Source organism: Strongylocentrotus purpuratus, unplaced genomic scaffold (genome assembly GCF_000002235.5).
Source record: "Strongylocentrotus purpuratus isolate Spur 01 unplaced genomic scaffold, Spur_5.0 spur5_scaffold_1, whole genome shotgun sequence".
NCBI lineage: Eukaryota > Metazoa > Echinodermata > Echinoidea > Camarodonta > Strongylocentrotidae > Strongylocentrotus > Strongylocentrotus purpuratus.
This window is the reverse complement of record NW_022145594.1, coordinates 35,654,772-35,666,966: the sequence shown is the minus strand read 5'-3', so window position 1 is coordinate 35,666,966 and position 12,195 is coordinate 35,654,772. Positions and strand designations below refer to the sequence as shown.

The window sequence follows — 12,195 nt, the reverse complement described above, 5'->3', positions numbered from 1 at the left end:
ATATCTTTAGCAAAAATTGTTCGTTTGTAGTTCCTCTTTTACAGGGGAAAAAATGTATTGGCAACATTATTTCTGATAACATTATAGCTCCCCCGATGGAACCCTTCCCAATCATCAATGAATGTCAAGCGATCTCTCGAAACGACACTAAAACCACATGTACTATTTCAACGAGCCAATCAGTCGAGATAAGCTGCTCAGCTTCAGGTTATTTTCCAGATATCGATCTTTACTTTCTACATGGATCCACAAGTCTTCACACGAAAGACACGATTGAAGTAACAAATCTCGACGGGACGAAAAACAAAACCATATACGCAAACGCTACAGTCAGTGAAATCAGCTATGTTTGTTTCTCGTCTGATATTCCTGGATTGGAACAGCAGAGAACAGCAACTGTTTTAGTTAAACGACCAGAAACCACTTCCCGCATTACCCCAGTTGGAACTGCAGCTAAAATAGGTAACAATCTGTGAATTCTTCCTTTTCATTATTTCAACAATTTAAACAAATGACACAAGAAGAAAAAATTGGAAGAAAATGATTTAAAGGGATGTGTTATAATAAACATCTGTACAAAGGTACACGACAATAAAGCAATTTCACTTCAAGCATTATAATTTACAAATGTTCGTCGAAGAAGAAGAAATCGAGAGCTTCATGATCCTTTAAAAATATATTTTTTTGTTCTCGTTCAATCGCAGTTGTACCAGTTATCGTAGTCATTGCTCTATTGGCCGCGCTTTCTATTTGCGTTGCCATCGTCGAATTTTGGCGTTGGAGGAAACGGCGGAGGGATCAAGGTATGTTTATATGTTGATGGCTCGCCATCACTGGGTGGGGTTATGAACACTCATCGGCATCAATTTTTTTTTTTAATTTGTATTTTTCTACATTGTCATTTTCATATGACGATTAAAATGAAGCTCATATACATGCAGAAATATACTATTATGTTACTTTGTATTTGAAAAAAACCTTTTCTCATTACGAAATAGAATCTGACTTTAAACGAAACATCTTTGAAAGAAAAGATAATTTTAAAATGTTCTGGGGTTATTTCAATAGATTCAAGTCTAATTCGTTAATATCAAGACCAACACATCTTTCAAGTACACACACACTTCTCCGAGTACTTAATTAAAGGTAAAACATTGAACACACCAAAGAGAAATATCTTGAAGTTCTGCCATATCATAAGATCGCACAAGGTAAAATAATTGTGCAGTTATTATGAGTTCATATAACTATAGGCAAGTAATAATAATAAAAGATGTTTCATTTATATATCACATCATATCATACTTTCAATGCCCTTCACATGGAATAAGACAAAATGGGTGGGACGCCCCTGATGAAAAAGGCTTTCGACCGCATAAATTCAACTGAAATGTGTCAGGTTGATTTCCGCTAAAATTTTGTTTCCGTACAGAAGTAGACGACCCGGATTCCATGCCACTGCGACTAGACACACAGATAAATGGTAACTCCTTATATTTATCTACATTTATCATACAAAAATAAGAATCCAATTTCTTTCTTGCAGATAAGCACTTCAATGTTAGTCATATATGTACTTCAGAATATCACAATGCTTGAATCATTGTTATTTTCAGCGATGGTATTTGCTTTTCTACTCTCTTATTTTATGTATATACTATACAAGATTAAGTGTGAAGTTCGTGCAGTTGAGTGTTGACATTATTTCAGCGTAAGTTATATGAAATAACATATTTCTGCAATTTCTGGTGCGACTATGAATAATACTCAACAATTTGTGGGTCGTGATTTCTCTCAGGGAAAGTATCGTTCTTTGAACTCTGGTACCTGGTACATGCCATGGATGAAACAAACTTGAATGCCCTACGGCACGCCCTCATCGATCTTAGTACTCCTGGGGTCGATGAAGAACTAACCGCAGACAAGGCCTATGACCTACTTTGTGACTGGAAGGATGAAAATAGATTCCACAATGAAGGAATGAGGCTGAAGGATGTATTACATGTATATGGACTTGACTGTTCCTGGAACGAGATTTGTGGTTGGTATTGATTTAAATTGATGCTTAATGTAATGATCCACAGTGTAAGAGGTTAATTTAGTTGTTCTTATTTATTTGTTCGTTATTTGTTTTAGAAGGTTTTACAAGGCAAGCAATGCAGAATCAATTGGACCATAAAGTGACATTGATTGAAAGCTTTTATAAAATAGATGAGGAAAAGTACACTAAATACAACTTAAACTATTTCGAATAAATATATCAACAAATGTATAATTTAAAGTATTTTTATGTTTAAGTAAAGAGAATGCGTAAAAATAAATGCGTCTTAGAGACTTATATCAAACATGACAAAAATAATAAGTTTCAATGTTTTTGAATACTCACGAATATTAATACGATATTGTTCAATTTATGTAGAACGGAGATATGATGTAATGTCTGCGGTTTCTGAAGAACTGCTGGATCATGTTTTACGGAGCATTGGTGATAAAACAAAGATTTGCCGATTCCTTCGTGAACTGATCCCCGAGAAACGTGAAACTCGACCCAATGTCTCAGGAAATAAAGGAGAGGTTATTGAGGAATGTATGGTTGTCTTGAGGGAATGGCGTGACAAAGAACACAATGTAAGACAAGTCATTCAACTAAGTTTGGCTCTAGAAAGAGCTAGGTGTAAGCCACTAGAAAGGACTTTCTTTCAGGGTAAGTTCCATGTGTTTTCGTTGAACGTTTCGAATGATACTATATTTGTATGAGAAAAAAATATTGTTTATGTTTCTTGCGTAATTAAAACTGTCATGTCGCTCACAAATATAACAAAACGTGCTCAATAGAGTTTTAAGTAAAATTGTAATGCCCTGAGGTTTATCAATAACACTTAAGGTACACCATCTAATGGATAAAACCTGGAAGAAGATTGTGTTATCTTATTCTTGTGTTCTTTCTCTTATCCTCCCCATCTCCCTGTTTCTCTTGATTCGTTATGATTTCCACTTTGAAAAGGGTGCACCCGTGTGTCGCCCACTAGCTGCTCCACTGGGTGTCAATGTTATTGATATTATTTCAACCTGTTTATTATTGAATTCCCTCTATCCCATAGGCATAATACAGGGACCACTCGGTTCCCGGAGGCAATCCCTTATGGAACAAGCACAGTGTTGCCACACTATGTTCACACAATAATGTGTAAACTGTGTGGACATTATGTGTTCACCTTGTTGTCACCGTGTGGAGTTTCAGACCATTTGGTTTACCACATACTATTAAAAAAAATGACATACCTAACACAGAGTACCTCATATTTATCACAGTTATATATATATATATATATATATATATATATATATATTGAACTATGTGTTGACTCTGTGGTCACAGCATTGTCACAGTGTGGGGTTCAAATCATGAAGTTTACCAGAGAGTCGTACATATCTAACACAGGGTGACACACATTTACCACAGTGTGGTATGTAAAGAACCATGTGTAAACTCTGTGTTCACAGTATTGTCACAGTGTGGGGTTCAAATCATGAAGTTTACCAGAGAGTTGTACATATCTAACACAGGGGGAAATATATTTACCACAGTGTGGTATGGCTTTAACTTTGTGAAAACTCTGTGCTCACATTATTCTCACAGTGTGGGGTTTGGTTTACTACATAATCGGTCATATTTAACACAGAGTGACACAGAGTGTGGTATGCATTTAACGATGTGCAAACTCTGTTATCACAGTAATGTCACCGTTTAGGGCTTCAGATCATGTGGTCTTCCACATTCTCGTACATATTTAACACAGTGTCCATATATTTACCACAATGTGTTATGAATCACTATGTGTAAACTCTGTGTTCACAGTATATTGTCAGTGTGAGATTTGTAGACCATGTGGTTTACCACAAAGTAATATCCACATAGTATGTGGTTTTTTTCCAGTTGAACCGGTTTATACCTGACTATTGGCATATCTCCAGTTGCACCAATTGAAAAATGGTCCATAGGGTATATTTCCAGGTGAACCAGTTGACTCCAGTTAATTTACATAATGGATATGGGGTGCATAAATTACATTTTAATTAAACATAAATTAGGGAAATGTTAACTATAAACTTAAAATATATTCAGTGATAATGTGTTAATTGTTGCAAGGGCAAAAATAATTAGTATAATTGCTACTTACATCATCTGGAGGGTGAAGTACACTATGTGGTGGATGCAACAGTGTGGTAGACTATGTGGTAATTATTTGTATGGTCCCAGAGCGTGCTACCACATGTGGCCCACATGTGGTTCAGGCTGTGCTACCACACTGTGTTTGACGATGTGTGGTTCTCCAAATGGTAATACTGTGATTGTTCCATAATGGATGGGCTTAATATTATTTACATCTCACTGAGGAGTGCATTTTTTAGACGAATGTATACACATACATATGACACAATGTGAGGGACTTAGACAAGAAGAGGGGTTTGGTCATGTAATTATGATGTTCATCTTCTCCTCCTCTCTTCTTATCACTCTTCTTATCACTCTTCTTCATTTTTTCCTTCCAGCGCTGCTGGGTTTCAATGCTCATTATTTGTATCGTTCAGAGGTATTTATACAGTATAAACACTGGATATTTCGCGACTTCTTATTTCTTTTTCCGTAGTTCCTGAACATCTTCTGAAGGCGATATCCCCACAAGAGGTAGAAGGGTTCGTCTACAGACTGACAGAAAGACATTGCAAGAGGCTTGCTAAGGCCGTAGGAATCACCGATGAGAATAGAATCGCCACCATCATGGACGAAAACAATGAAGATCTTGTTCTCATTCAGTCAATGGTCAACGACTGGATAGACGGACAGGAATGCTGCAACTTCGAGAAGAGATGCAGGCTTGATGATGCCACCATTAAAATTGGCCGCCATGATTTGACGGGTAATGGTTACATTAAATAATAGTTTTAACTTGGTTTTAGACAAGTATGTCTATATAGTTATTATTGACATTCAAGTGCGTTATTTATAGCTCGACTTGTTTTTTGGTAGGAACTACCGTCATTCTGTTTCTTTTTTCAGATTCATTTGGGACAACCAGCTTCCGGGTTGAAACAGGAGGTATTTTTGAAAGACCACATCCCAGAGCCGAGACTTTCAGTAAGTTTGATTTTAGTTGTACATTTGAGTACCAAATAAACCCTTTATTTCTCAATAACTGTTTTCTTGTGACAAACGAAAGGAACATTCTCTAGCACTTAAACCATTCAAATTTTGTTTTACTATTATTTGATTTTGATTGACTCACAGATAGCAGCAGTATATTCGATGACGATCTGGCATCTGTGCTGAAGCATCTTCCTACATGTGCGACACCGTTGTTTCTTGAGAAGCTAGGCATTTCAGTTGACGAGCAAGGTGACGATTTGAAGAAGCTGCGATGTTGGAGAGACCAAAATATCAACGAATCTAACAGACATACCCTGCAGGACCTTGTTTTGATTCATAGTTATGCATTGAAGGAGACGAATGACAGTCATGGTAATTGTCTAAAAATAGATAGTAGGTTATAGGTAATAATTCGATAAAAATATGTTTCTTACAAAGCGTTTTACCATAAACTGACCACTTTGCTTGGCAATCATTATTATTAATACTTCATCATTGGATTATTAATACTCCATCCTTGGATGCAATAACTACCCTTTACATTACAGTGTACATTCTCCACCCTGGGGGAGCATTCCAGCTAGTCGCAGACGCTAATCGAACCAATATGCATGCTACCTATTTCACAAATGGGCAGAGAAGAGCAATGCAGATAAAATGCCTAGCTCAAAGACATAAATGCCGTGTCAGGACTCAATACCACGATATTTGCGTTTTCCTGTTAATCAGTTAACCACTCTAATACGACACCTTTGATCATTAGGCCTTGGGAATTTTACCAAAAACTGAGCCTCTGGTTAGATGAATCCTTTGAAAAGTGTGCTAGATTATTGAATGAAACAAATATTGCGTGGAGGTGTATTGGCACTCAAATCTCTGCAAGTGGCCCTTTAAAAAATGGCGACTGGCTGGAATACTCCCCAGGGAGAGGAAAATGTGCAGACATTGTGTTGCGAGTAAAGCCTGAATCCGTTGACCGAGGTAATAATATGTGCTGCGCCTAGAAATAAAGTATTAGGCGCATTATAAATGTGAGCTATTATTATTAGTAGTAGTAGTAACGCAATTTACATTTAAAAGATGCCAATCTACTCTCCACCCTGGAGAAGCAAATACCTTGTCAGCTTGAGCGCATAAGATGGTAACTCAGCTAAAGTTTGGTACTAACAACATATTCCTTGCTCATTCCTTGATTTCTGGACCTCACGAAGAACATAATTAAACATGGCGAGATGTAGTTGTAGAATTACGACAGTGTTATTATTATTATCAAAATTATAATGTTGTTCTTGTTTTTTATAAAAATAATACACTTTGAACAACTAAAATTTGTATTTGCCAATTGATTTGAACTGTGCATTGTAATGGAAAATCCCCGTAAAATTGGGGTTCTTTCCTTATTTCATCAGCATAAAACATGCAGTGATTACTTTAGAACACACAATACTTATGCTTTCAGTCGGAAGCACAAGTTGCAAAGAGTGTTTCTTATTATAATGATGTTAATCACGGTAGAGGTTTACGGTACACCATGTGTAAAGTCCTAGAAGGACTAAGGAAAGTGGATAGAAAATAGAAGTGAAAATAGAAAGGCGAGAAAGTGGAGATTGGAAGGAAGAGTATCTTTCAGAAGTGAGTATAGTCCTGAAAAGGACTGTAAACCAGAAAGTTGTAGATAGGATGAGAGGTTTGAGTAGAAGACTGGATTGAGTTGAAGAGTTGAGTAGAGTTGCAGAGCAGGAGCAGGAGAGTAGACTCGACGTTTCGGAAAGGTTGACTGTCCGTCTTCAGGAGTGAAGACGGACAGTCCTGAAGACGGACAGTCAACCTGTCCGAAACGTCGAGTCTACTCTCCTGCTCCTGCTCTGCAATTCTACTCAACTCTTCAACTCAATCCAGTCTTCTACTCAAACCTCTCATCCTATCTACAACTTTCTGGTTTACAGTCCTTTTCAGGACTATACTCACTTCTGAAAGATACTCTTCCTTCCAATCTCCACTTTCTCGCCTTTCTATTTTCACTTCTATTTTCTATCCACTTTCCTTAGTCCTTCTAGGACTTTACACATGGTGTACTGTAAACCTCTACCGTGATTATTCATACCACCATGCAAACCTTCAAACATCATATAATGATGTTGTATGTATACTTTATATTATCTATTTTCTGTAAAGTATTTGACGTGAGCGATGATGAACTTGAGAACCTGATTGGAAGCATGACCTCCAGGAAACAAGTGGAAGAACTTACCTCAAGACTCGGGATAAAACTCGACAAGGAACAATCACCTCTACTAAAGCTCAAAGAATGGAGGAATAAATGTAATGGAGACGAACGCCGTGAAACGCTGAGAAAAGCTCTCCATGCTATGGAATTATCAGGTAATTATCAGTTTTGATTTTCAAACACCACCTGTCAAGTCAAAATATTATAATGTATTTCGAAAATATATTTAAACTACAAACAAAATTGGAAAATATGAGATTTCAAAATGAGAGAGAAAAAGAAAATTGTATATAATAATATCTGCTAAATGTACAAAATTCTGCTCACTTTTTTTACCGTAAAAGACACGAAATAGAAAGAAAACTATAGACCCACCCCCCCCCCCCCTCCCCCCAATTTTCTCAATCGCCGTTCTATTTTCTTATCTCTTATTGTTAAAGAAATTCTGAAGTGTTTTGTAATTGCAAGGAAAAGATGCTATACCATATTATATGTGGATTGAACTGGATAAGGTTGCGTTGGATAGCAAAATTCATAAACTTCATGAACGGTTTCTAACACATTTGCACTTTTTTATCCGCGTCTTGGAAGATTTCATACTAAATGGTGGCAGTATTTGATATAGGCACAGCCTACGAGACCGATCTTTGGGTCTGTCTGACAATTCTGTAATGTCCACTGGCTGATGTCGATCGAGTTTGTTTTTCTTTCTTTGTTAATCGATTAGTTTCATTGTTTAGTTGGTCTCGTGTGATGTTCGTCTAGTCGGCTGTCGGTCTCTCCGATTTCTCTAGATGTCGTTCAGTCAACTAGAATGCCCTTTGGCGCATGCAATAACTACTGTAGAACTTATCCCCAAACAACGTTCTCATGCCGATCCCAAAACGTCCTGAGTACGTTCAAACATAAATTAGTTGGTGTTATTCTCCCTAGTTTCATATTTCACTCTCCGTCTCTTTCCATTTAGGATGCATCGTTGACCACCTTCCTGCAAAACATGTTGACCAAGCTGAGCTGGTACGTTTGGCATGGACTTTGTTTTCTATCGACGTTTGGCCATTGGCAACGCTTCTTGATATAGACATCAACAAAGGGAAAACGGTCGGAGAACCACAAATGAGGGGAACTGTACATCTTCTGAATTTACTATTGGAGAAGTCGAAGGGTCTTGATGAGCATCGCCGCCGTGATTTCTGTGTTGCCATTAGAAATCTTGGTTACTTGGATGTTGCTCGATCAGGCTATTTTGGTAAGGAATATTAACCGATTTAACATGTTACCTATGTCAAGAAACATTCTTGATTTAAGGTAGCTTAGGAATTTTTGGCATTCAAAGACTTGTCCGGAACGCAAAATGCATTAATGTGGAAAAACACAATTTGTGTCGTAGAGATAGAACCAAATAAATATAAACATTATCAGATGGAGCTGGTAAAATAACGATATGACGTGTATTAGGCTCATTGACGCCAAACTGTCATTCAGATTATCTGAAATTGCACACTCTTATTCACCGATAGCAAGTACATTTATAACTATCGGACGCGTCTATTTAGGACGCTACACTTTGTAATCTAAAGCTATGGTAAGTAAGAATCCCATGCATATATATGAATGAATGTATGTATGAATTCCTATAAAATACGCATTTTAATAAGGAGTTAGCGTTAAATAGATGCCTGGATTCATTTAGATGTTCAGTTTTCGGCTATCATATAGTTTCTAACAATATGGTTTTCCTCGTCACAATTATTTGTAAACTGAAATAACCAGTGTGACCTTCGTTTGTTTCCGTGAATTTAATTTTACGTCTTTCTTAAAACTGAACATTATCTTTCATCAAGTTCTGAAAATGACATTAAAACCTTAATCTATCCTCCCTCTGAGAAAATGTTTTATATAGAGTCACTCTTTCATTTTGCAAGCAAAATATCTCATTTGGATCCATTTCACGAAAATAGCACATTCGTACAAGATCTCTGCTACTTTTCCCCAGCCTGGGTTTTGTTTTCTTTACACATTTAAAACTCTCAAATCCATGCCTGAAGGTTATGACGCGAGCCTCAGTGAACTTTGCAACATGACGTCGGGATTGTCGGAAGCAGAACTTGTAAAATTTGTCGACCATCTTGGATTAGAGAAAGATGTTCTTTCAATCTGTCAAGGAACAACAGGAGCATACGACAACCTCAAACTGATGAAGGTCTGGAGAAACCAGCTTAGACTACAGCCACTTCACTTCAGATTCGAGCTAGCTGTGGGTCTTCGTGCTGTTGGAAGAACCGAGATTGCCAGTAAGATTCTCGCCGGTAAGCACTATTAAGAGAAATTAATGCATAATATAATCTTTTTTATATCATTCGTACTTTTTTATAATTTACTAATTTAACTGTTAATGTATTTCTAAAATATTTAATAACTTTTTTCCAACTGATGTGCTGACTTTGAGTTATTAGCAGGTAACTGATGTCTTGTATACCTGATTGGGAGGGCAAACGCAATCACTGCAAGAACCTCACCCACGATTACTGCATGTAGCTATAGGAGATAGCTCCATGATGACTATAAACCTCTTAACCACTACACACAGAGGTCCCACTAGCATCGTCTCTTACCTTCTCCTACCCTCCAATGTAAATCGAATAGTGCTGTGGGTTCTTAACGGGCAATTATTGATTCTCATATCTTTAAGCATACCTGTTTTTATGTTTTTACTGTGAGAAGAAGATCGAGATACAGAGAAAGTAGGTGAGGAGTAGCTTTATGAAGGCTTTACACGTTTTTAAAATATCTGCTTCATCATAATAAAACATGACAAAAAAGACTATCTTACAAATAAAATAGGTTCTGTACCATTCTTTGAAATTTCTCTGATTTCCCTTAATCTTATAGGTAGGCATCATACTAATGAAGTAGGTTCCAGCGTTGTCGAAAGCATATGCAACATTCTAGAGAATGATAAAATGAAAAGACTCCGTGAACACCTTAGACTGAAGACTCGGGATGACCAGAGTCCTACAACGGTTACACCAACACTTATGACGGAGTGGGTACGAAACTGGTTAGAAGAGTTTGAAAACATTTCAGTGATGAAATTATTCATGGACAAGATTAAGTGTCTAGAAAATACTAGCGACAATGAATCTGAAGTCTAGCCAGCATAAAAACAAAAGTGAGAAGACAGTTAGCAATCTTGAATCTGAGCCTAACAACTGAATAAACATTGACATTTCATGAACTTTGTTTTAAAAAAAATGAGAGTTGTGCTGCATTTTGTTTGCTTCCTTTTTTTCTTCCTCTCTTCTTCTTTTCCATCTTCTTTTTCTTGTTCTTCTTCTTTCGTAAAACCCTTTGGAGCTAAATTGATATATCAAGTTTGGAGATCCACTAAAGGGGGTAGAAAAGGGGTATCGAATCCATGTCGCAGCACTAATGTCCTTTTTGAAGACTTTAATCTATACAGTCACCACACGCCACCCAGGTAAGGTTAATAGGTACCTGCCAAGAATAAATTCCTTAGAAATGCTCGGGCGCTGTAATGGCAGCCGTGCTAATGCCGTTGTAATAATAACAGAGCGCCAGGAGTGGCATAATGTACGCGACTCCACTATTATTAATTTGTAACGTGACCCAATATGATGAGGTTGCTTGATGCCTTATATGAACCTTGTCGAAATGGAATCGTTGATGACGTGCGTCATCATCCGGTATTGATGTTTGGTTGTATGATTTATTAAAATACTGAACTTGGAATTATATTAAGTGTACAATATAGAAACAATTTCACTTGCAGATCAATTTTGTAACAATTATATTAAGGAAACTATCAACATTCATAACAGTAGGAAAGGTGGTGACCACAGGTGCATGCTGCCGGCATTCTCTCTGTATTTTAAGTTTATTTAGCTCAGTCCTGGCATGCTCAATCTCGAGTATGTTCATGTGCATTGTCACATAGCTTGCTAAATTTCGTTGGGGTTGTATTGCAAAGATTGGTTATTTACTTGACAAATAACTTGGGTATTCAAGCATGCACTTTGATGAGAAGGTTAAGTTCTGGGAAGAGGTGAAAAATCATTTGTAAGCGTTATTATTGTATTATGCAAGTGTGGAAGAACATCTGTTAACAAATGTTCCCTGAAAAGCATGGTTCTTCAAATGCATTCTAAATATTGCATGTAACATCAAACAAGTCGGGACGGAATTTAATGCCCCATGTTTGTGTAGTCCCATATCTTTCTGTGTACAGTGCTTGTAACTATACTAAGACTGGGCTAAATGTATTGTGATTTTTCATGACTCCAGAACCTTGCAGTACTCTCTAATACGTATATGCTAGATGATTACCTTTTTTTTGATCGATTCCACAACGTTTCTTTCACAATGATTTTGAATGAACAGAAATCAACTTTATCTTCAATTTAATTACTACATTCCGTAGTATATGTTTTATCGTTATAATTTTTTTTTTGTACATGTTTTGTTATATGCAAATGAAACAAACTGTATGAAGAGTGAACTATTATGTAGTCAACCCTATTTAAACTAATTTCAACGACGCAGCATTTCCTGTATACGATGTAACTGTATAATACAGTATTCTCCAAACTTTTCTAAAAACAGCCCTTCAAAGGGCCCCTCCTTCCGATGAATCGCACAAATCCTTCTCATCTATCAACACGGCGTGGAATATATATATATATATATATATATATATATATATATATATATATATATATATATATATATAGTGTAATATAAATGTATTGTGGGAAAGGAGAACAAATAAGTGCTTTCTCTTTTCATTTAAAAAAAAAAA

At 36.7% G+C, this 12,195-nt stretch overlaps 1 protein-coding gene across 1 annotated transcript; it reads left to right on the top strand.

The window, feature by feature from the left end:
• Positions 1–1,336: 1,336 nt before the first annotated feature.
• LOC105440235 lies at positions 1,337–10,531 on the top strand. The gene is made up of 10 exons (XM_030978735.1): positions 1,337–1,340; positions 1,799–2,041; positions 2,420–2,704; positions 4,653–4,922; positions 5,063–5,140; positions 5,291–5,542; positions 7,325–7,531; positions 8,344–8,625; positions 9,425–9,685; positions 10,269–10,531. The coding sequence occupies exons 1-10, from the start codon at positions 1,337–1,339 to the stop codon at positions 10,529–10,531; spliced, it is 2,145 nt and encodes a 714-aa protein (XP_030834595.1).
• Positions 10,532–12,195: the final 1,664 nt, after the last annotated feature.